Raw genomic sequence first — 25587 nt, 5'->3', positions numbered from 1 at the left:
TAACAATACCTAAAAATATCATACACTATGACCAAATTGGCTTTGGACCAGGAATAAGAATACAGTTCAACACAAATAAATCAACTAATATAATATAGATAAAGCCACAAACAAAAATTACTTAATCATTTTAATAGACATGGAAAAGATATTTGGAAGGAATTTAAAATTGTTTCATGATGAATGTCTTGAAGAAACTAAGTAATGCTCATACCTCACCAGATTAAGTATTGTATTACATTATAATCACACATTATATATTATCTATTTATGTATTATATATTATAACAAATTATATAATATAAATTCCATAAATACTATGGGTTTTAAAATAAGAACCAAGACAAGGATATCTACTCTTTTTTTCTTTTTCGGAGCTGGGGACCGAACCCAGGGCCTTGCGCTTGCTAGGCAAGGGCTTTACCACTGAGCTACCCAAGGATATCCCCAACCCAAGGATATCTACTCTTACAGATCCTATTTTCTCTAATACTTGATACTTTAGCAAGAGATATAAGACAAGAGAAAAATATGGCCTAGAAATTAGGTAAGAAAGAAATCAATGTGAACTTATTTTCAGATAACATGAGCCTATAACTGTAAGACTCTAAAGGCCACAAGGAGACCATCAGATTGGAAAAGAATCCAATAAATTAAGTATGCAGCAGTTACAATGTCAAAAACAAGAATCAATTGTTTTGCTTCTTTGCTCATAGTGAACCTACTGAGAAAGAAATAAAGGAAACAGGAAACTAACCCATTTGCAATAGCTTATACTTACCATGGTAATGCAAGGCCTCTACATAGAAAATGTATGAAGCACCAAAGAAAGAAATTAAAGATGACACAAAGATAGTCACAGTCCTATATGCCTGACTGTGAAAATCAATAGTTTTAGAACTGTCATTTATCAAAGTATCCCACAGATTCAGTGCAATCCCCATCAAACTACAATTGCCATTTTCCTAGAGATAGAACAAGCAAAATTAAAAATTTGTATTGGAGCATAGAATAGCCTGAATAGAAATCCTGAGCAATGAAACGCTAGGATTATTACAATATCCTATTTCAAATAATCCAACAGATCTACAACAACTAAGGTAGCATGATGTTAGTTTGAATCCTGGCACATGATCTAATGGAATACAGTAGAAAACCCAGAAATAAGCCCATTCAAGTTAAAGAGCAAATCACACATTGGAAACACAACTTTAGCAACTAGAATAAGGACACTGGGTAGCCACATATACAATACTGAATATAGATCGCCATTTCTTAGCCAGTATAAAGAACAACTCAACTGGATCGAACTCCTTAACATCTAGAGGAAGACATAAGGGAAAACTTTGAAGACGTAGACACAGGCAGAAGCACACGACGTAGGACTTCAATTACGCAGGACATAAAACCAAGGATTGACAGACGGGATTTCAGCACATAAACAGTTCTACACGGACCAGGTAAAACCCTGTCTTAAAACTCTTTAAAGAATAGAAAATAAGATAATTAAGAGACATGAGAGAAAATATTTGTCAGCTATTAAACCAGCAAGCAATTATTATCAAGGATATACAAAGAATTAAAGCCTTGAAGCACAAGGAAAACAAATAATCTAATCAATAAAGGGCAAATTTACTTAAAAACCCGTTAGAAAGAAGAACAAATCGTCAACCAATACAAGAACACATTTTCTGCATCTTCTGCCAGCAGGAATGTGCAAACTAAATTTACATGCATACTCAATCTTAGAAGAATAATAATGCAAAAATATTAAGGAAAACTACTTAAATGCCTTGTGGCTGGGAAATCAATTTAGTCCAGTTGCTATGGAAGTCATATGAGGTGTCTCAAAACGGACAAATACCTACAAAATGATCCTGTTCCTCCAGTCATAGGTATTCACCTAAAGAATCAAGGCCAACATACAACATAGATACTTGCCGCTCAAGCTGTTCATGTTACCATGACTAGCCAAGTTATGTGACATCCACATAAGTAGATGAATGAATAAAACAAATGTGCATTCCCCACCCACGGGTGAACAATAAACTATTATTTAGCCACGACAAAGAAATAAATCATGTTATCTGCTGGAAAATGACTCAAAGTAAAGAACAGAACCAGGAAATGGACATTTTCTAATGAACCTAAGGAGTCATGGGAAGCTTAAAGCTGAATGCTGAAGGGACACAGGGAAGACAGAAGAAATCCAATGAAGGAGAAAGATAACAGAGAGTCAAAAGAAGATGGGCATGGGCAAAGTACATTACATGAATGATGCAAACAGCATGGTGAGGTCCACTTTGTGCAACTTGATGCTCTAATAAAATATATTAATATATAAAATATGATGATACAAAGAAATCAAATGCTCATGTACTATGAGCCACCAATCAAAGAGTACATATGGAACGACCCATGGCTCCAGGCGCATATGTAGCAGAGGATGGCCTTTTTGGGCATCAATGGGAGAAGAGGCCCTTGGTCCTGTGAAGGCTCAATGCCCCAGTGTAGGGGAATGCCAGGGTGGAGAGTCGGAAGGGAGTGGATGGGTGGGCAGGGGAGCACCTCCATACAAGCAGGGGGAGGGGATGGGATAGGGGGTTTCTGGAGGGGAAACCAGGGAAGAGGATAACACTTGAAATGAAAACAAAGAAAATATCCAATAAATATATAAAAAATATGTATGCACAAAAAATGTTACAATGAAATCAACACATAAAAAGAAATTTTCATAGCTCTTACGGAAAAGCATGACAAGTCCTGAAAAGGCTGATGAGCATTTGAATCAATATAGCTGAAGCAATAATTCCAACTTGGGCTACAGAGTAGAAAGAATTCAAAGGACATTATGAAAGCCTTGTCCTCTAATTCTCACAGAAGTGTTATTCACAATGACCAAGAGTGTAAGAGTAATTCAAGTATTTACACAAAGGAGAATGAGCAAAGGGTGGAATATATACAGAGAAAGGCTATTATTCTATCTTTAATAAAGGGAAATTCTGTCACAAGGTGTGATACACATAAAGCTTCAGGACATTGTCTTAGGTGAAACAGGCCAATGTTCTATAATAGAATACCATATGGCTCATTTATATGAGGTGCTTAGAGTAGTACAAACATCTGGGGAGAGATAATAGAACAGTAGTGGCTTATGAATGAAAGAAACGAGAACAAAAAGCTATTGTTTAATAGAGTTTCAGAGAGATTGACAGATACTGAAGCTGGATGATGATTCTGGGACAATATCGAAACATAAATACTGCTAATAGCACAGGAAAGATGCCTAAGATCTCAGTTTAGTTTTGAGATCAAGAATAACTTAACCCAGGCTGACTGTGGAAGAAGTCGACCTTGAACTCCTAATTCTGCTGCCTGTAGATTCTTAGTGCTTGGATTATGACTATCAACAACATCCATTCTAGGTTTTATGCAGTGCTGGGGACTTAATTTCCAGCGTCATACCCAAAGGTGTGTACTTTACTCACTCACATTGTCAGCTATAAAATTTTATACTATATGTATCCCATCATCATAAAGAAAAGAACATGAGAGAAAACAAAATTAAAGGCTTGAAATCCCAAGGCTGGTTTAAAGCTGGAGGCTATGTGAGTAGGAATATACATAACTCAAGTAAAGAGAAGACGCTCTAAGCAGCAAAAACATGCAACAAGAACCTTGATCTTGCAACCACAAGAAACTCAGTTATGCTGACAACCTGAAGAGGCCGGGAGTAGCTATTATCACAGTTTGGAGAGGAACATCATCTCAACAGATATTTTTATTACAACCTCATGACATGCTAAGCCAAGGAACAAGTCATAGCATCCTGGGCTTCTGGTCTCCAGCACTATGGGATAGAGCTGCCCTACTGTGTAGGTGAACTGGCTTCCGAATCCCATCCTCATTTCTTCCCACCTGACCATTCCACATCTCCCTCACCCAAGGCACCAAAATAAAATGGCATGCTGTTTCCCTAGAACCTGCAAACATTTTCCTGCATGCTTTGAACCATGTGTAATTATAATATGAGCATAATATAAATATTAATTAAGCAATTGAAGAATAAAGGCAGCTTATACCTGGGTTTAGTGCAAGCATGAAATTTCGATTCAAATATTTTTGAACTTCAGTGTAATCAGTAGATGCTAAAACAATGGATTCAAAGAGGGAATTTCAATAAATGAGCATTGTTTTCGGTCACTTTGTAGTAATCACATATAATGAGAAGCTCGGATACTAAAAGAAAATAATCGTTAGAATGGCAGATGCTGTCTTCTAAGTTCTAAAGATAATATATAATTTTTAGCTGGTTCCCATTCTTTAAATTACCAAGGACTAGAAGTGATTCTTTGAAGGCAACATATTTCTTATAAATCCTAGAATGACTTCTTTTTTTGTTTAAATACTTCTAGCCATTACATTATGGTGAGCTTTTGTGGTGCTCCCTTTGAGTTCATCAGTGTTCCTGGTACTACTTGAAATCGGAATTTATATTCTTTTAGTTTCTTAAGTTCTCGGAAATATGCTCTAAATGTTTCTTTAGTCCCTAGAAATACTGTGATTGCCTTAAAGAAATCATAGAGAAGGACCATGCTATTCTATAAAAATAATCCACAATATAATTGAGAAAAGATTGAAATGTAGTATAGTAATAAAATAATTTAAATATTATGCATGTACTATAATAAAACTAAAGTGAACTATCAAATGGTGCTAAAGATATGAATATTAATTAGGTTGGACTGAAGCTGGGTCTTAAAAATGATTTAATTCAAAATAAGAGGTTTTGAGGGAGCTCAGGGGTACAACATATTAGGCAATGAAAAGATCCTAAAATTTGTAATCATAGAAATTTAGTGCCAAAATGGCCTATCCCTCTTACAATTCTTAGGATAATTGAGTAAAAACCAAGAAGTAAAAAATATCAAACATCATTTACCTAGTCTTATACAAAGATCATTACATTAATTAATGATCTTAAGTGATAGAAATCATTATCTGATGGATAAAAAATTAATTTTTCATAGCAGAAAAAAACTCTTAAAATAAATCACTAATTTCTGACTATCCAACCTTTCTTTATTATGAATGGGGAAAAACAAAGTTTTCTAATATTGTAATTTTCATGGATATCTTCTACTGTTCTTATAATCATAAACTACCTTTCACTTCAGAATTAATGAAAATTCTTTTTCTCTCTCTTGGATCATTTCCCACAGCAGGCATTAATCGTAATTAACGAAGTACTGCTATTATTTGATTGTCAGTGAAGTAGTTTTAGTCTCCTTTATGCATATCTGTCTAGAATCTATCCATGTCCTCTTCACTGAAGGAGAAAACTCTTTCCATATTTGCCAAAATACAAGCTCAGTAAAACGGTGAAAACAATAAAAATATACTGACTATAATTCAAGAAGTAATGCGTTAAGTGTCATGGGTGGAGAGCGGTTACATTATCTGAGAATCCTGCAAACTCAATTTTCCTGAAGACTCAGAAGAGAAACTGAACATCAACCCGAGACACACTTTGGAGTCCAGCTCTGGACCTGTACCTCTGACCCTCACTTTCTCTGAACCCCTCTTTACTTAGCCACAAAGAGACTAATACATACAAGTGCACTCCAGAACAGACTGAAACAAAGTCAGTAGTGAGAAGAACATGAGAGCTTCTGTTATTAAATGACCTTTCTTGGTTTGTTCACACCGATTCCCCAAAGATAAGTTCAGGTGAACCTAAGAAGTCAATGCTTCACCACTAGGGTGGCAAAGCTCTACAAGATGGTTTGGAGAAGATGATGTTACACAGGAAAAGATTAATATGTTTTCCCAATCTTATCCAGATTGTAAATAGAATCTTACCCAGATTTAATAGTAATAACTATTAAATATGAATATTAGAATTGGTGTACAGAAATGGTAAGAGGAGAGGAAAGAGAAAGATCAAAATGGCTGAAGTTTACAGCAGCCACACCCTGGAAACCACTTATAATTCTGATTTGTAAACTGTTAACAATAAAAACAATATCCCAAATGAGTTCAAAATAATGAAACAGAAAATAAATCAGCCCTCAGACAGACATTAAAGTATGACTTATAATCATTGAAAGCCTTTTTAATAAATAGCATGATTTTAACCTCAATGGAATTTTCAATTAAGGGCAATCACTCTCTTCTCTAGCTTTCATTTTTCCGATTTAATATATTTATATATAATCTTCAGACTCGACCACCGGCTACTCAGGAGACTTTACCTGTCTGTGGGAATACATTTCAGTTTTCTTCTGTGATCAATGACTTTGATAAGTAAGAATTAATGGGCTGTCTCCGTGTCTGGTTTGATGTTACAGAAATGGTGAGTCTTCACCAGTAACAACTTTCTATTAGGGTATTTTTCCTCTTTTTTTAATTGCATTTTTTATTTACATTTTAAATGTTATCCCATTTCCTGGTTTCCCTTCCAGAAACCCACTATCCTAACCCTCACACCCTGCCTCTTTGAGGGTGCTCCCTCACCCACCCGCCAACTCCCTCCAGTCTCCCTACTCTGACATTCCTTTACACTGGGAAGTCAAGCCATGGCAGGACTAAGGGCTTCTCCTCCCATTGGTGCCCAACAAGGCCATCCTCTGCTACACATGCAGCTGGAGCCATGGATCTGTCCATGTGTACTCTTTGGATGGTGTTTAGTCCCTGGGAGCTCTGGTTGGTTGATATTGTTGTTCTTCTTATGGGGTTGCAAACCCCTTTAGCTACTTCAGTCCTTTCTCTAACTCCTCCAGTGGGGACCCTGTTCTCAGTTCAGTGGTTAGCAGTGAGCATCTGTCTCTGTATTTGTAAGGCTCTGGCAAAGCCTCTCAGGAGACAGCTATATCAGGCATTTTTCAATTTTATCATTCAGTGGAGGTTTTCAGACTGGAGAATGGCATGCAGATTTTAAACATGGGAACAGGAGGAAGAAAGATTTTCTCATAAAAACCTTGACGGCTTTCTTAAACCAGGTCTCAGTTCCAGTGTGATTTAGTTTTGTTGGTTTGTTTGCTTGTTTGTTTGATTTTAAAGGAAGCGTGTGTAGCAGTTAGCAAATTTAGGCACAGTTAGACATGTCCCACCACTACCACATTTTATGCCAACAGAAAACAAAATCAAATAGACAGTAAAAAATAGCAACCCATTTTCCAGCATTTATTGGGGAAATCGTTACGGTTTTATACGGAAAGATCTTGCAGAAAGCCTTTCAGCTGATAATTAATTTAAAATATCCCAATAGACTTCTCAGAACATATTTTAAATAAAGTAAATGTGGAAAAAACACATGATCCTGGTCAGCGTCCCCGAAGGTGAAAAACGCAAGTTTTGTCTCAATGCGTTTATTTAATGAAGGGGACTCACAATATGGATGCTGTCAGGGTATGGTTTGGAGAAATATGCAAAAGCTCCTAAAAAATGAAAAGTGTATCAGAAAAATTCTGAGTCATTCCATTCTCTGAGCTGCTAGCTTACCTTTGGCAAACTCCTTTAAGTTCTACACTAAAAAGATCATTTTTTTTATATGAAACGGAGAAAGGTAGAAATAAGAAATCATTTAGATATTTTCAATTTCACCAATTTCAGACCCCTCTGCCTTTAAACAGAAATCAATCTGAAAGAGAGAACATGTTTGTGTTTGACAGAACTGTCAAGTACATTGTAGTTTTTCTCACCTACATCTCATAGAGTAGACAAGAATATAATAATGTGTATATATCTTTTTATCCAATATGGACATAATAAAAATCTTCCATTGGTGTTACCTGACACATGAATTCTCCATTATTGTAAACACAAGTTATTTTCTGAACAATACTATGTGGCATTGCAGTATTTTTTAATGTAATATCTTTATATTTCATTGATTATTTGAATGAATTAAATTGAATGCATGAAATATTTCAATGAATGTATCAGTTCATTGACAATTTTTATACAATGCATTTTGATCAGAACCCTCCAAATTCCTTCCATATTCAGCCTCACATATTCATCCTTTCTGAACTTGTATCTTTTCTTAATTTTTAATAACCCTACAGTTTTTGTTTCTCATCTGCTCATGAGTATGGGGCCATCTACTAGAACCTGGTAAAGTACCAGAGGCTGCAATGTTAAAAAAAATAAATTGACTCATTCTCCACAGAATCCATCATTTTTCAGTAGCTCTTCAGGCAGAAGTGGGAGCTCATGACCCCTTTTCCTCACCATGCTAAAATGTAAACCAACTAAAGTTTCTTAAAAGATTTATTATATTTTAAATTATGTATATGTGTATTGTATGGGGGTCATGGTGGTTTGAATATGCTTGACCCCGGAAGTGGAACTATTAGGGGGTGTGGCCTTATTGGAGAAGTGTGTCACTGTGAGGGTGAGATTTAAAACCTTCCTCCTACTTGGCTGAGGAGTCAGTCTCCTCCTATTTGCCTTTGAATCAAGATGTAGAACTCTCATCTCCTCCAGCTCCACACCTGCCTGGACAGTGCCATGCTTCCTGCCAAGATGATAATGGACTGAACCTCTCAACCTGCAAGCTAGTCCCAATTAAATGTTGTCCCAATACAATGGCTATCATAGTCATGGTGTCTCTTCATAGCAATAAAACCCTAACTTAGACAAGGGTATATGGAAGTGTGTGGATAGCTGCAATGGCCACTGGCATCAGAAGCCCTGGAGCTGGAGTCACATGTCATTGTGAGCTGCCCACTATAGGTGCTGAGATCCTAATCATATTTTGTGTGAGCAGTATGAGCTCTTGATTGCTGAAACATCTCAGCAGTCCAGAATCTATTAGAATTATTTCTTGGCTTAAAAAGAAACTTCTGAACAATATCTTGATAACAATGATAAGTAAAGCCCATTTATGATCTGTCATTGAACAATGAAAATCTGAGTCCTTTCTCCTATTTTATGAAGTGGCTGCTAACTGGCATAATACAACAGAAGGGAGGATAGACGCAGTTACTATGACTACCACTACATATTAACTAATCCAAAAGCGCATTCAAAGCAACAGTTTGACTTAAGCAAAGGAAGCGATCCCTTCAAAAAGGACACTAATCATGTGTTCATTGCCATTGGCTTAGCATTTAATAACCTGTGCAGAGGAATAGATAGCACAGACGGAGGACAAACTTGGGTGCTGACTATTCTCTGCTGCTGACGCCCACGTACCCACTTACCTTGTCAGATTTTGTCCTACTAACATTCAGTTTGGTTTGAGGACTAAGACAACCAGAAGGGTTGTAGGCATTGCCTCCAATGTAAACACAAAGAGCAGCAATCTTCTTCACAAATGGCAACATGACCTATGTAAAAAATCCTCTGACATAAAGTTTTATGACATGTGATTTTACCATAACCTACCATGTGCAATAAACCTTCATTATGAAGCCTGCCATGTTCAATGTTTCTGATGACCAAAATGTCCAGTCAAGATGGGTTACGTATACTCAGTTATGTAGATGCAGTTTCATCAATGATAGATCACTTACATTTCAGCATAATATAATTCATTAATTACATCACCTGAAGATGCTAGAGTCCTTTAGTTTGTATATGTTACAAGAACATTGTGACAGTGCCAATGACAAAATTGTGCAAATAATTCCTATGACTAAAATTGACTGTACCCAAGTGATGATGAAAATACACATGAGGAATTTAACAACAAACCACAGTGTGGTGATTCAGGGGGGAGGTACAGAGAGAAGAGAAAGAGATGGTAAAGAGGAGAAGAAAAGAAATTAGAAGAGAGGAGAGGAGGGGAGGGGAAGGGAGGGAAGACGAGGGGATGAGAAGAGAAGGGAGGACAGGAGAGGAGAAGAGAAGGGAAGGGAAGGGAAAGAAAGGGAAGGGAAGGGAAGGGAAGGGAAGGGAAGGGAAGGGAAGGGAAGGGAAGGGAAGGGAAGGGAAGGGAAGGGAAGGGAAGGGAAGGGAAGGGAAGGGCAGAGTAATGAGAAGGGAAGGAGAGGATCCTTAAAAATGTGTACACTGAATTTGCAAACTAATTATATTCCAGTATAAGTAAACATAAAACATTAAATCTATAAAACCAGTTTCTACATATCCCATATATTTATTTTCAAATAACTAGCTCTCATTTATAAAAATTGAATATATAAAATAAATTCATGTTTCTAAAAACTGAACATAATACAGAAGTACTAGGACTCTAAATTTTTAAGAGGCTTAATATTTGAAGTCGTTACTAAATGAAAACGAAATCAATTTGGGATAGTGATAGCTACAAAAGTAAGAAAACTGTATTAAATTACAACTAAAACATTAAGTATTTGAAGTTATAGGACCAGTCTCTGCCTGTTCTCTGGTTGGTGGTTCAGACTCTTAGAGCTCCAAGCATTAGTTGACTTTGTTGGTCTTCCTGTGGAGTTCCTATCCCCTTTGGCTGGCAATCCTTCCTCCTACGCTTCCGTAAGAGTCCCCACGCTCTGTCCACTGATTGACTGTAGGTGTCTGGATCTGTAGCCGATGTACAGCTTGATCTTCATGTGTGTCACAAACAACTAGAATGGGAGCTATCCCAAAAGCAGTTGCCTGTACACAGGATATGTTATTCTAGATGAGCTGCCTTGTCTGGCCTCAATGGGAGATGAAGCAGCTAATTTCTCAGAGACCTGAAGTGCCAGGGTAGGGGGATGTCAGGGATAGGGGTACCCACTTAGAGGAGAAGGGGAGGGGAAATGGGGAAATGAGGGCTGACTGGGAGGGGCAGTGAGCAGGATGTAAAGTGAATAGGTAAAAAATAAATAAATAAAATTAGATTAAAAATATTTGAAGTTCTATAGCAGAACCACACTGTTCCTTTTGCAGTAGGGATTCTATTTATGACTGAGCCCTCGAGTGGTACAGTGCTTTTCCCCCTGGGCTAGGAAGTCCCATATTGTAAGGAACATGGATCTCTATGGGAAACTCATTATCCTAGCAAATCCAGACCTGCAATCCCTGGGTAATGTTCACACTACTCCTCCTGACAACCTTACTGAAAGAAGAAGAAAAACAGATGCCTCTAAGTCTTCCCCAAGCCTTTACCTCATTTTACCTCAAAACCAGAATCTTTAATGAATGAACCATTTTTTTTAAAAAAAGAATGAAGCATTAGCATTTCTAAGAATAAACAGATTCACAGGAGGAAATTAGCACTCCAAGAAACAGCTACCACAGAAATCAAACTAAAACTCCAGAGGCTGAGTTCATTTGATAATTGTACAGTCAATCCACTATGCTTGTTGCTCAAATAGTATTCCTTTTATGTCTATAAACCAATTTTTTAAAATTTCATAATATAATATAGGTTTGGGGTTTTTTAAAAAGAAAAGAACATGACATTGGGTGGGTAGAGAGGGTGTTTGGATCTGGGAGAAGTTATGAGAAAGAGATGAATATGACCAAAACATATAAAAGTTTTTTATGTTACTAAAGGAAAAGAATTAATAGTTATTTTCAGGACATTACTCTTTAGTGCTCCAGAGAGCATGCACTGTGTTTCTATGTGGCATAAGCCTCACAGAGTAGTTTCTCTTCCTAGAATGAGCCTCAGCAGCTGATTAAAACTTACTATTAATCAAATCAACCATGAGGGTGACTCTGAAAAATTTCAATCTGAGGGCCAGGATGACCTTGAAAAGGGCTGTACAGCGTGTTGTTAGGAGAGCAGGTTTTAAAGGCAGGCTGTGCTTAGCTTCCACCAGCTACAGATGATGCTGTATTAGACAAGTGTGATGGTTACAAATGTATCATGTCAGGTTTCAAGTCACCTTTCTTTCTCCTTGCAAATATTTCTCTTTTTTTGAATACTTCAGTGTCAGACATAGTAAAAGCAGTTTCTTTCTATTGGAGGTGGGTGTTCTAGTGCGGTTTTGCTGTTTGCTTAGGTCCCTGTCCTATAACTGCCCACAATAAAAGAAACCCGATTATAGTTTTCTCTCATCATGAACATATTGGGATATTACATCATTACTGACATGGGCATCTCCATGACACATTAGCTATGACTAAGTCACCCCAGCAAAGATCTTCATCTAATGGCCCTGTCAGAGTCAGCTCGTGTGTGAGGCCAGTGAGGTCACCTACTTGTTCCTCCTTTGCCATCTGTCTCAACCCTGGAAACTCCCTCTTTTTCCTTCATTGTTCTTTTCTTCCTTTTGCTGCTGTCTACGTTTTACTCCATCATAATTCTTCAGGGTAGATGTTGACTGTTTAAATTACTTTTCCTGTTGTTTTCTATTTCCTGAAGAGACACCACTGGTAATAAGGTCTATAAAATGAGGAAAGTTATATCACCTACCTACCTCTTGGATTTGTTTTGACCTAAAGGACTGGATCACTGCTTTTCAGGAGAGGCCTAATGCCCAGCAGTGGATGGCCAACACAAAACAGACTCCCTGGTACTTTTGCAGGCTTTTTTTGGTCTCATATTTCTTTGTTTAACCATTTGGGGCCTTATGTGGCAAGAAAAGTAATCAGAACTTTGTGGAATTCCTGTTTAGAAAATGTCTATCTGTATAGAAAGCATTTTCTAATTCTCTTGAGTAGGTAGTTATTGGCAGGAGTCCTTTGAATACACTTCTGTGAAGTTAAGTTTATACAGTAATAGCTTATGTATGTTTCAACTATGCAGTCTGATACTGTAGGGTGGTGGACTGCTGCTGCAATTTGTACTTTTTATACATTATCATGTCATCTCACACCCCTAGCCTTTGGACTTTGAATTGTGTGTGTGTGTGTGTGTGTGTGTGTGTGTGTGTAAGAATAACTGTAATATTAATCACATTTACTCATTTGCTAGAAATCACAAATATATTCAATCTTATCAACTAGGCTTGCATAGTTTATATACTTCCTACATTGTATTTTTAACAGTATCTTCCCACTTCCTCTCCCCAGATCCTCATATTCACAGCTATATTATTTCTTTGTACATATTAGTGTTTTACATCTCAGCAAAACCGTGCACTACCTTTATTCCTTTTCTTATTTGTTTCCTTTACTACAATAATACCAGTTCATCTTTCTTAAGGCAAATGACAGGATCTAATTAGAAAGCTCAGATATATATATATATATGTATATATATATTTACATCTTTGTCATTTTATCTGATGATGGACACAGGGTATTTTCTTATGTTGGCTATTATAAACACTATAACACTGTTGCAGCATACCTGGTAATATCCAGACTTACATGATGGCATGATTTCATTTCCCATTGGTTAGTTTCCAGAACAGGAATAACCAAGTCATATGATGCTTCTCCTTTTAATTTTAAAGGCCCACATTTTTATTCATAACTCTTAACAACTTACATTTCTACCATCAGTATTCGAGAGTATACATCAGTATACACAAGATTGTTTTTATTATGATTAATAGCAGTAAGAAAGTTTTCATATACACCTTAGCTATATCACATCTTGTTTAGAGAAATCCCCTTGAAGTCCCTTGCCTATTTTTCAACCAGTCTCTTTGTTATTAAGTTAAATGTATTCTTTATATATTTTGAATACCAACCCCATAGTATAGATAGTTTACAAATATATTTTCCAATCAGCAAGCATCCTTTCACCTCTTGTTCTTTCCCTGTGTGGATATATCAGATTAATACAGTCTTACTATTTCCTCATAATACCTGTAGCTAATACAATTATCTTCTAGAAGTTTTATAGATTTAGATCTGTTTAGGACTTTTAAAATCTGATCAACCTCATTGGACAGACTCACTGGACTAGAACAGTTTAGACATTCAGAAGGTAAATATAGACATATAAATCCTCGCAGAATGAGTCACACATTTTCAAGTCAACATGGCCTCTACCCCTTCTTTTTGGCCACTTGTGTGTGACCTTGTTAAATGAAAGACAGTTCGTATGCTGTAGAAATGCAAACCAAGCTTCAAACTAAGATCAAGAGAATGAGAAGCATTCTATCGCCTATCAATGATTAAACAGAACCTTTTATTGATTCAATTACATTCATTTTCATAAGCCCCAATGGTCAGGAAAACTAATAAAAGAAGAAACTCAAAGGAAAAGTTGTAAGATTTCAAAACACAAGGTAGCCACGGTCCATGGTTCTACTTGCAGTGTGTGCATGATGCAACGAACAGGCAAATGCACCAGAATGTTCTGAAGTAGTACAGCTCTCTTTGTGCTAGAGAGAGCTCTCTTTGTGCTAGAGAAAGCTTTCAGAAGCTTCTATTCAGGTATAAGTCTTTCTAAGGCCCAGCCAGTCGGCCCCACAAACATGACCACTATCTGTTTGTGTGACGAGCACATTTTCAAATTCCTTTGACCAGGGTCTCATTAAGCTTCTTCCCAGGTGATGGCTTAATTCATAATGAGATCATATAGGAACACTTCAGACACACCAGGAACTAGTTTATAGTATGAGAGAGAATGAGGGCATTTTCATTACATACGAATTATTAGCACTTTAGGAGTAATTCATTTAAAATCAGCCCAGCTAGATTTAGTGTCTAAGTAACTCATTTAGGATTAACATATAAAAAGAATTCTGTCTTACTCCACAAGAAGAGTTATTAATACATAGTATCAAGTTTTCTTGCACACGCACTAAAGCAATCTTCGCTTATACTTAAATATTTCCTTGGCACTCTTGCTTCTCAGGTCTGGAAAGGGACAACAAGGTGCCTAAATCTGAGAGAAACAAGGACAGCCTCAAAAGCAAGGTCACCATGTCATTTTCTCTCTCCCTGGGTGATTTCTGACCATTTCAATTTCTATGACATGCTCATGTGATGAGGGGTCATAAGACCTAACTCTATTCAAAGTCAATACCACATCTAAGAAGAAGGAATGCTGCACAGAGATCAGAGGCCTCTGAGCCTGCCGACCTTGCTCAGTTTCCTCCTTTGATCTGTTACCACTGCATCCTATGCTCTTTCGTTCAATCACATGCTCACCTATCCTTTATGGAATTTAAGCTTGACAGTGGATGGTTTATCTTGGTCACTTTTGCGTTTATTCCTGAACTTTCCTGTGTAACATTAAACTTTGTTTAAATAACTTGCTATTCTTTGCTTTTGGTAATCTGTCTTTGGTGCAAAGGAATGTAAGGTGTGGTCCTTGTAAGTGGAGAAAGGCATCAGAGATTCTCCCACACCTTAAAATTATATTGCATTCAATGTCAACTTTTAACTTTCATATTATCTAAATTCTATTAATATTGTCTGTAATTTAGGAAAGCAAAAAGATTACTTAAACAGAAATAAGGCAATACTGATTACCTCTTTAAAAACTCATCAATTATTAAATGCATCATTAAATCTGCTTCTTTATATCACTTACAACTTATAAGAAACATATACTACACATACATAAACACACACACACACACACACACACAAAGAGAGAGAGAGACAGAGACAGAGACAGAGAAAGGAGTACTTAGAAAGGTTCATGTGTGTATGGAAAACTTTCTCATGTATATAATCCTAGCATACATAATTATATATTTTGTAAAATGAAAGATGTTTTCTACTGCATTAGAGAGATAGATCATCAGTCAAGAGCACTGGCTGCTCTTCTAGAAGGTCAAAGTTTGGTCCTCAGACCTACATTCCAGCTCACAGTCATCTGTATCTCTAGCTTTACAAGCTCCACTCTCTCTCTCTTTTGGCCTCTGTGGGCATCACACACACATGGTGCACTTACATACCTGCAGACAAAACTCTGAAACATGCAAAGTAATCAGTAGCTTGAAAATATTAATGATATGCTTAATAAAGAGTTACTACTTAAAATAGTGTTCACAACACCCAATATATGCAACCAAATTATGTGTTTATCATGAATGGTTTGGTAAAAAAAAATTTGGTATGCACCAATAATTCAGTATCCTTCAGCCATTTAAAATAATTATGTCCTACATGAAATTCACACTAAATATGTTGAACTAGACAAGAATCCTTAGTGAAGTAACCCAGATCCAAACAAATAGGATATAGATTTATTTAGGTAGATATTAGTTGTTATGGCAATGATAAACAAGCTAAACTCCACAGAACCACAGAGGTTGGCTATAGTATAAGAGAGTAGGAAGGACAGAAAGATCTTGTTAAGGAAGAGAAAGAGAAGAGAAGAGAAGAGAAGAGAAGAGAAGAGAAGAGAAGAGAAGAGAAGAGATAATTATAGATGGATGGGGTGGGGGGGTTGAAATGGGAGGATTGAGTGGCCAGGGAGAAAGCAGAGGAGAACGAGGAAGCAAATATAGGTAGAGATGGCTAAGAATAAGGGCCATTTGAGTAGTTATATGGGAACCTGATATACTAGCTACTTTCAAAAATACATACACTCATTAAGGCAATGTAAATGAAATCACGGGGTTGGGGATTTAGCTTGGTGGTAGAGCGCTTGCCTAGCAAGTGCCAGGCCCTGTGTTCGGTCCTCAGCTCCGAAAAAAAAAAAGACAAAAAAGTAAATGAAATCACTGGCTAATGGGAGAAATAGAATCCCAAAATGGACATCTCTTCTCACCAAAGAAATACCATGTCAATCCTCAAACACTCCAGCCTGTTGCAAGTGATATAAGATGCTCTCCACACACTGATAGCAAGGCCCTGTGGCGGAAGACAATATCAACACAATTCAATGAACATGGAGAAGTCAAGCTCGTGCCTACATGGAGCCTTCACCCCAATGTTATAGCATCCTTGGTACCAGATGGTACACAGAATGCTACCAAAATGGGAGCATAAACAGCAATGAAGCCACATAACCTTTGACCTCCAATGCTGCCTAGCTTGCAGGAGATGCTAGAGCAACAGTGGCACAAAGTCTCTGGGAACAACCAACCAACTTGACTTTAGGACCACTTGACAAAGCAGAATCCATACCTGACAGTGCTTGGACCACCAAGAACCTGAGATCAAATAAGTCAGGGATCTAGTGGAAAACCAAATGTTACTGTGCTATTCAAATAACATAGCAATAACATGACTTCTAATGACATTCTGCTATACTCATAGATCAGTGCATTGCTCATCCAAATGGGATGTCGCCATCAAATCTGTTTCCTCGGGGCTCAGGGAACCCTGCAGAAGATGGAGCAAAAAGAGTTCAAGAGCCAGAACTCTTTGCCCTCCAAATCAATATGACCAAAACCCATAAAGAACTCATAAAGACTGAGGCAGCAAACAGATGGCCTGCAAAGGCCAGCAACCATGACCTCTGTGGATATATTATGGCTTCCAGTTTAGTATTTTTATAGAATCACTGAGTAGGTGAATGAGTGGGTCTCTGATTTTTGTGTCCATTATTGGTATCAAACAAAAGGTTGTGGTTGTGCTTAAGCTAGGTGATATGAAAGAGATAGACAAATGAATACTGTATATTTTCTCCAATATTTGGGTATTTAAAATAAGCCAGCTGGAATACATGGTACAGATTACTATAGGCTGAGGAGGCTGACTAGGAAGATAGAGATTAGATAACAAGAACTAAGATATTCATATATAAAAGCAATAAGTTATGCTCTCTATAGGAGAGTGGAGTGATTACAGTTAATAATAACCTATTACAGACTTTATGACTTGGTAGAAAAATTCAAAATCTCCAATAAAGAGGAGGTAAAAGTGTTAATTGACCTGATTTGGTCAGTATATATCATATCCGTTGTTGAAAAGTCCTACTCTCACCCATAAACATATGCATTTATTAGGATTAATTAAAATTAAATGCTTAGGGACATAAAAATGGCTAAATTTAATTTTAGCCATGCAAATTTAATTTTTACACATTGTATGTATCTGTCAAATCTTGAAAGCATATTCCATAATTTTAAGTTTAAATATTTAACTTCCAAAATTAGTCTTTATTCTAGATCTCAATAGAAAATAGTATATTTTTTGTGAGTGGGGGGATGGATGGATGGATGGATAGATAGCTAAACAGGCTGGTCCTGAATTTTCTCCCCAAAGTAATCTGCATAGTACTTTCTGGGGAACTATGAAGTTTAACAAGTGTAGAAGAAACTTGCAACTCAGTTCTAGTTTAATTGTTCAAAGGTCTGTGGCCAAAGTGTGCTGTAGTGTCTTCAACAATAGGGTCTAGTATAGAGTTCTGATGGATAATCGAGAACACTGGCAATAGTCTTTGAGAGACCTTAGCATCCTCCCTGCTCAGCAGCTTCTAGGACATAACTCACAGCTGACTCACGATACTCTACCCTTCACAGAGACACTGATGGCAATGAATGCATGTTGGTGGAGTGTGTCACTTCCTTCAGTGATGTGACTAAAGGTGAGTTGCCCTTGCTCACAGAAAACCTTTCAGCCACACACAAGCAAGTAACTCTATATGCAGTGAGGGAGTCACATGCAAAAGCAGAAGATATGAGTGAAGAAAGATGGATTCATCGAGAAAGGTGCTAGTGGTATTAATCAGGGGATGAGGGAGGAGAATACGATGGGAAAATATAGAAAAAAGAACGGCTTTAAAACGACAAATTATTTTGTAAATAATATTACTTAACATTGAAGAACATATCAAGTGGATCTGCATCCTTATTAAATACTAGTGACTATAATATATATTTTTAAAACAAAACCAAATTGCTTGAATGTTTAAAGTTACAATACTCACAAAAAAAGGTGTCTTACCTTTATGTTGTATGCTGGTACTTCGAAGTGACTTATAGGAAATTTCACATTCACAGGATATACTGATGTCATCTACAGCAACAGTAGCATTTGATGACAAAATGGTAGCTTCTAAAATTAGCTGTTGTTGCAGAAGGATAAAGTTATTAAAATATAGCATAGAAGTAAAAAATCTCAAAATCATGTTCTTTCAGTAAAGAAACTCATTTACACCTGTTCCATTTTTCAATCTAATTTTAGAAAACTGTTGTGACCTGAGCATTCAAATTATAAAGTTACATAGTCATAACTGCTTTGACAGCCTCTTACATAACGTTAATATGTTAGGTAACCTTGTTTCAGTTAAAAATGGCAACATTCATCACCAGTGAAGGGCATGCTTCAGATATCCATTAGGAGTCATATGCATTTAAAATGAGCTCGTTGGGGGTGATCAACTGTGCGGTTTACAACTCGGTTTAATTGAGATATGGATTCATTGTAATGGTCTGGCTGGAATGATTCATTCCTGCATCTGAATATTTAAATATGCATGTATATTATGTATAACTACAGAAACGAGCTTTGGGGTGATAACGATTACAATCATGAAGCAAGTATAGCTGTTCGTTATATTCATTTACTAAAGCAGTAGGAGGCATCTACTTAAATTTGCTCCAAGACTCTGAATGGCGACTTGACATACTTTTGTTTTCTCCTCCTGTTAATCACTCATTTTATTCCATGTGCTTATTCTACTACAAAGCAAGATTGAGAGAAAAAAACAGAGGAGAGAAGATAAGGAGAGGGAGAAGAAGGATGAAGAGGAGGTGAAGGCAAGAGAGGAGTAAGATACAGAAAAGAGGGAGTGAGGGGGAAGAGAATGAAGGAGAGAGAGTCCTAGGTAGGTTATTTCTAGAACCCTGAGGACATGTCCCAATGATACCATCTTTGCACATATTTGGTAGCTCTAGCTTCGTTTTATCATGGCGAATATCCAATATCAAGACACCTACAGTTTACTCGTGTTGAAGCTCAGAACATGTTTCTGCATTTCTTTCAGTAGAGACATCATGCTGACTGTGTTGCCTTTATACATGGCAGCTAGGTCTATGGAAATCTCTGAACTGCTTCTTCTAAAAATAAATCACATTATTGCAATGTGACAAATAACTTGCCTCCTAACAGAAGGAAAGATCCCTATGTAAAATAACCAAAAATAACCTCAATGGAGAAGCTTTTTATATATTGCCATTAGATCATATTTTTAATCCAATCACTCATTTCTGCTTATCTGTCCTTTGTCACTGAACCCAAGCAGTAAACCACAGTTCACTTTGGATTTTTAGGAGTTTATTCCTATTCATTGTGTGAAAATAAATTGATGAGTACTTTCCCTGATTTGCTTCTATTATCCCAACTTTGTGATCTCCATCAACAACAAAGGGCATAGCTGATAAGCTTTCACAAAATTAAGTAAAATCCTAATAGTAATTTCTACCAAACATGTTGCTCTGAAGGAATAGAGACTACAACACAACCAAAGGCAAGTGGTTATAAAGGTGGATGTGGTGTTGGAAGCCTTAGGGCATAAAGGAAGTATAGGGTTTTAGAGAATAACCAATTAGTTGGATAATAAATTGAATGGATAAATTTCATGAGTTAGGAGAATTTTAGTAGAGACTAATTGAACGACATTATTTAAAGGGAAAATAACCTAATTTCTCTATATTTATAGCTGACATGAACATATTTTAATGTCACTTTGATAATGGACATTTATTCCCTATGGAATCATTATTAATCTACTATCTGTCTTCATTACCTTTCTATTCCTATGATAAGAAACTAAAACCGAGACAACTTATAGGAAAAAAAGAGTTTATTGAGGGCTTACACTCTTAGGAGGTTAGATTCCATGATCATCATGGCAGAGAGCATGGCAACAGTCAGACAGGCATGGTGCTAGGGCAGTGGCTGAGAGCTTATATCTTGATCCATGGACATGGGTGAAGAGAATGCTAATTGGGAATGACAAGTGGTTTGGGATTTCTAAGCCTCAAATTGGAAACCCAGTGACAAACATCCTTCAATATGGCCATCCCTCCTAATTCTTCCCAAACAATGCCACAATTAGGGAGCAAGTGTGCAAATATATCAACCAGCCTATGGTGACTATACTCATTCAAGAAATAGCATTTGAGTTAAACCCATTTCTCTCCATTCAGACCTAACACTCACACTTTTAATGTTACTTTTGATAGTGATTGCATAATCCCTATGGAATAATCACCCTTTTAACGTATTTTTTGTCTCTTTGAGGTAATATGTGAAGACCTTCAACATGTGCTTCTGATTTTAAAATTTTATCAAAAAGTCAACAGTCTGAAATATGCAATAGTTTGGGTTTCTAGGTCTAGTTAATTAAAAAATACAATACTAGTAGTCAATGAATAGGATGTGCTCAAAGTTAAAATAGGTTAGCACAGTATGTTCAAATTAACAAACCCAGGATATGATGGTAGACGGCAGTGGGGAAGAACAGCTGTCCGATTTGCAGTTTTTGATATTTTACCATGTGATACATAAAATCTGTATGGTTTATAAAATTCTGATTGTACTTGGCTTCTTTGAAATCTTGGCTGGCAGATCAGGTTTTCACACAAGAGGCAGAAAATAATAGCACAGAATTTAGAAGAGAGATTTTGCATAATACATACAAGCACTACAATTTAGTAAATGTTAGTTTATTTGTGGCAACTTTGAACTTGAAAATTCTTTTATATTTTTCTGTTATATATCATTTATAATCAGCATTTATATTGGCATTATGCACAGATAATGTCAATTCAAATAAATTGTATAATTCTTCTGATCTAGAAAAGAGATGTTTATAAGTAACGAAGAAGCAGAATGCTGGAGATGCCACTCTGTTCCTGAAGAGAAGCATGTTTTAAGTCTATATGTCTAACTGGTAGGTCTTTGCTAAAAGTCAAATAGAACATGGACAACGTAGATCATGATATTTGGATATTTAAGTTTGACTGAGCAGAAACAGCAGGTGGCTCACTAATTTTATTAAAATGTAATTTTATTTTATATTTTTTAACTTTTAAAAATCTTAATTTTTCAAACTAAGAGGTATTTTCTTCCCTCCTTCCCTCTCTACCCTCTTCTTTCTCTCTCTCTCTCTCTCTCTCTCTCTCTCTCTCTCTCTCTCTCCCTCCCTCCCTCTCTCTCTGTCTCTCTGTCTCTCTCTCTCTCTCTCTCTCTCTCTCTCTCTCTCTCTCTCCCCCTCTCTCTCTCTCTTTTTCCCACCCATGTATGTGTAGGAATGCATATGTGTGCACACACACACTGTGTTCAGCTGCCTACAGAGAACAGGAGACAGTGTTGGATTCCCATGGAGCAGGATATACAGGCAATAGTGAGCTGCCCATTGTGAGTGCAGAGAACCCAACTATTGTCCTCTACAGACAAATAACTACTGGTCAACCTCTCTATTCCATGCTTTTAATTTTTTTCTTTGGTTATTTGGTATATTTACATTTCAAATGTTATCCCCATCCCAAGTTTCCCCTTTTCAAACCTCTATCCCATCCCCCTTCCTCCTCCCTCTATGAGGGAGCCCCTCTACCCACCCAACAATTCCAGCCTTATTACCCTAGCATTCCCCTACTCTGGGGCATCAAGCCTGCACAGGGCCAAAAACATCCCCTCCCACTGATGCCAGATAAGGCAATCTTCTGCAACATTTGCATGATGCCATGAGTCCTTCCATGTGTACTGTTTTGGTTGGTGGTTTAGTCCCTGGGTGGTCTGGGGGGGTACGTCTGATTGGTTGATATTGTTGTTCTTCCTATGGGGTTGCGAACCCCTTCAGCTCCTTCAGTCCTTCACCTAACTCCTCCACTGGAGTTCTCATGCTCAGTCTGATGTGCTAAACTTCACTGGGATTGTCTGGGAGAATCTGGAACTGTATTGGTCAGACTCTGGCAGAGCTTTTCAGGGGAAAGCTGGGCCAGGCTCCTGTCAGCAAGCATTTCTTGGCAACAGCAATACAATAGATGCTGGCGAGGATATAGAGAAAGGGGAACATTCCTCCATTGTTGTTGGGATTGCAAGCTGGTACAACCACTCTGGAAATCAGTCTGGTGGTTACTCAGAATATTAGACATAATACTACCTGAGGACCCAGCTATAGCACTCCTGGGTAAATACTCAAAAGATGCTCCGATATATAACAAGGACACATGCTCTTCTATGTTCATAGCTACCTTATTTATAATAGCCAGAAGCTGAAAAGAACCCAGATGTCCTTCAACACAGGAAGGAATACAGAAAATGTGGTACATCCACACAATGGAATACTACTCAACTATTAAAAATGATAACTTCATGAAATTCATAGACAAATGGATGGAACTAGAAAACATCATCCTAAGTGAGGCAACCCAAACGCAAAAAGCACACATGGTATACACTCACTGATAAGTGGATATCAGCCCAAAAGCTTGGATTACCCAGGATACAATCCACAGACCACATAAAACTCAAGAAGAAGGATAACCAAAGTATGGATGCTTCAGTCCTACTTAGATAGAAGAACAAAATAATCAGGAAAGATAGAGGGTAATAGGGACTTGGGAGAAAGAAAGGAAGGGCAGGGCAAAGGGGGTCAGGATCAGGTATAGGAAGAGACAGGGGAGAAGTACAGAGGGTCATGAAATTGAATAGAGGTGTGTAGCAATGGGGGATGGGAAACTGAGGGTAGCCACTAGAAAGTCCCAGACGCCAGGCAAGCAAGAGGCTACCAGGACCCAGACAAGAACTCATTATCTGAAATACCCAGAAAAGGGGAGAGAGAACCTGTAGAGACCATATCAAGAGGTTAGAAATGGTACCTGGTTGAGGGATGGGGCGACCTCCCATCTCAAATATTAATCTAGAATTGATCCTGTCTAAAGGAAATGTAGGGACAAAGAGTGGCGCAGAGACTGAAAGAAAGGCCATCCAGAGACTGCCCCACCGAGGGATCCATCTTATCTGCAGACACTAAAATACAATTTTAAAATACCTCAAAATTTATAGAAAACTAATATTCAGTCATTACCAACCTGATAGTTTACTCCTATGCAATTAAATTCAAGACCATGTATTGAAAGAAAACCACCCAATTTTAAAAGTTATTCTTTGATTTTTTTTCTTTTATTGGATTTTTTAAATGTACATTTCAAATGTTATTCCCTTTCCCGGTTTCCCAGAGATAAGCCCCCATCCCATTCTCCTCCCCTTGTTCTATAAGGGTGTTCCCCTCCCCATCCACCCCCCTTCCTGCCCCCCTGACATTCCCCTACACTTGGGTTCAACCTTGGTGGGACGAAGGGCTTCTCCTTCCATTGGTGCCCAGCAAGGACACTGTCTTACCCTCCATTCAATGTTCTCTTAGGGTCTGTATGACATCTACCCAGGATTGTCTGGCTTTCATAGTCTCTGGCAAGAAGTCTGGTGTAATTCTGATAACCTGCCTTTATATGTTACTTGATCTTTTTCCCTAACTGCTTTTAATATTCTTTCTTTATTTTGTGCATTTGGTGTTTTAACTATTATGCAATGGGAGGAATTTCTCTTCTGGTCCAATCTATTTGGAGTTCTGTAGTCTTCTTGTATGTTTATGGGCATCTCTTTCTTTAGGTTAGGGAAGTTTTCTTCTATGATTTTGTTAAAGATATTTACTGGCCCTTTAAGTTGGAGTCTTCACTCTCTTCTATACCTATTATCCTTAGGTTTCATCTTCTCGTTGTGTCCTGGATTTCCTGGATGTTTTGGGTTAGGAGCTTTTTGTGTTTTACATTATCTTTGATAGCTGTGTCCATGTGTTCTATGGAGTCTTCTGCCCCTGAGATTCTCTCTTCTATCTCTTGTATTCTATTGTTGATGCTTGTATTTATGACTCCTTGTCTCTTCCTTACGTTTTCTATCTCCAGGGTTGTCTCCCTTTGTGCTTACTTTTTTGTTTTTATTTCCATTTTTGGACACTGGATGGTTTTGTTCAATTCCTTCACCAGTTTGTTTGTATTTTCCTGTAATTCTTTAAGGAATTTTTGTGTTCTCTTTTTAAGGCCTTCTACCTGTTTACCTGTGCTGTCCTGAATTTCTTTAAGGGAGTTATTTATGTCCTTCTTAAAGTCCTCTATCTTCATTTTGAGGAGATGCGATTTTATATCTAAACCTTGTTTTTCCAGTGTGTTTGGATATCCAGTATTTGCTTTGGTGGAGATCTGGGCTCGATGATGCCGAGTAGTCTTGGCTTCTGTTGCTTAGGTTCTTGCTCTTGCCTCGAGCCATCAGGTTGTCTCTGGTGTTAGCTTGTCTTACTGTCTCATTCAGTGGCTTGACCCTTCTGTGAGCCTGTGTGTCAGCACTCCTGTATACCTGTTTTCTTTCAGCCAGATCTGGGAACAGAGAGCTCTGTTCTCAGGTGTGTAGGCACTCCTGGTGACTGGCTTTCAACTCTCAGAGCAGGCAGAAACCGGAAAGGTCCTGTCCCTGACTGTTCCCAAGAGGCGATTTCCTCTTGAGTCAAGAATGTGGGCAGACAGTAGTTGACTCCTCTGAGTTCTCAGGAGTGTCCATACTTCTGAGGGTCCAGCTGTCTCCCCACATGGGATTTGGGGTGCGGTTCAGTTCAGTTCCAGGCTCAGGCAGAAACCAGCAAGTTCCTGCCACTGACTGCCATTCTTTGATCTTCTAATACCTAACTATAAATAATTATCAGCTCATCTTTACTTTTTTAAAAAATTATATTTATTTTTCTAAAAAAATTTGTGTGTGTGTGTGTGTGTGTGTATGTGTGTGTGCAAGTACATGTTTGTCATTTGACATCTGTGGAAATCAAAGAACAATGTATGTGAGCAAGTTTAAATTTCCAGTCTGTAGGAA

The 25587-nt window shown here is 37.6% G+C and overlaps 1 protein-coding gene across 2 annotated transcripts in view; it reads right to left on the bottom strand.

The window, feature by feature from the left end:
- Malrd1 (MAM and LDL receptor class A domain containing 1) overlaps positions 1 to 25587 on the bottom strand; it is a 724504-nt gene that overhangs the window by 526551 nt on the left and 172366 nt on the right. For both annotated transcript variants that reach the window (XM_087589615.1, NM_001287618.3), the window contains 1 exon segment: positions 18667 to 18787. In XM_087589615.1, the coding sequence (XP_087445741.1) occupies positions 18667 to 18787 (121 nt within the window).

The sequence above is a fragment of the Rattus norvegicus genome, chromosome 17 (genome assembly GCF_021556685.1).
Source record: "Rattus norvegicus strain SHRSP/BbbUtx chromosome 17, alternate assembly SHRSP_T2T, whole genome shotgun sequence".
Classification (NCBI taxonomy): Eukaryota; Metazoa; Chordata; class Mammalia; order Rodentia; family Muridae; genus Rattus; species Rattus norvegicus.
This window is presented reverse-complemented; position numbering and strand designations above follow the sequence as displayed.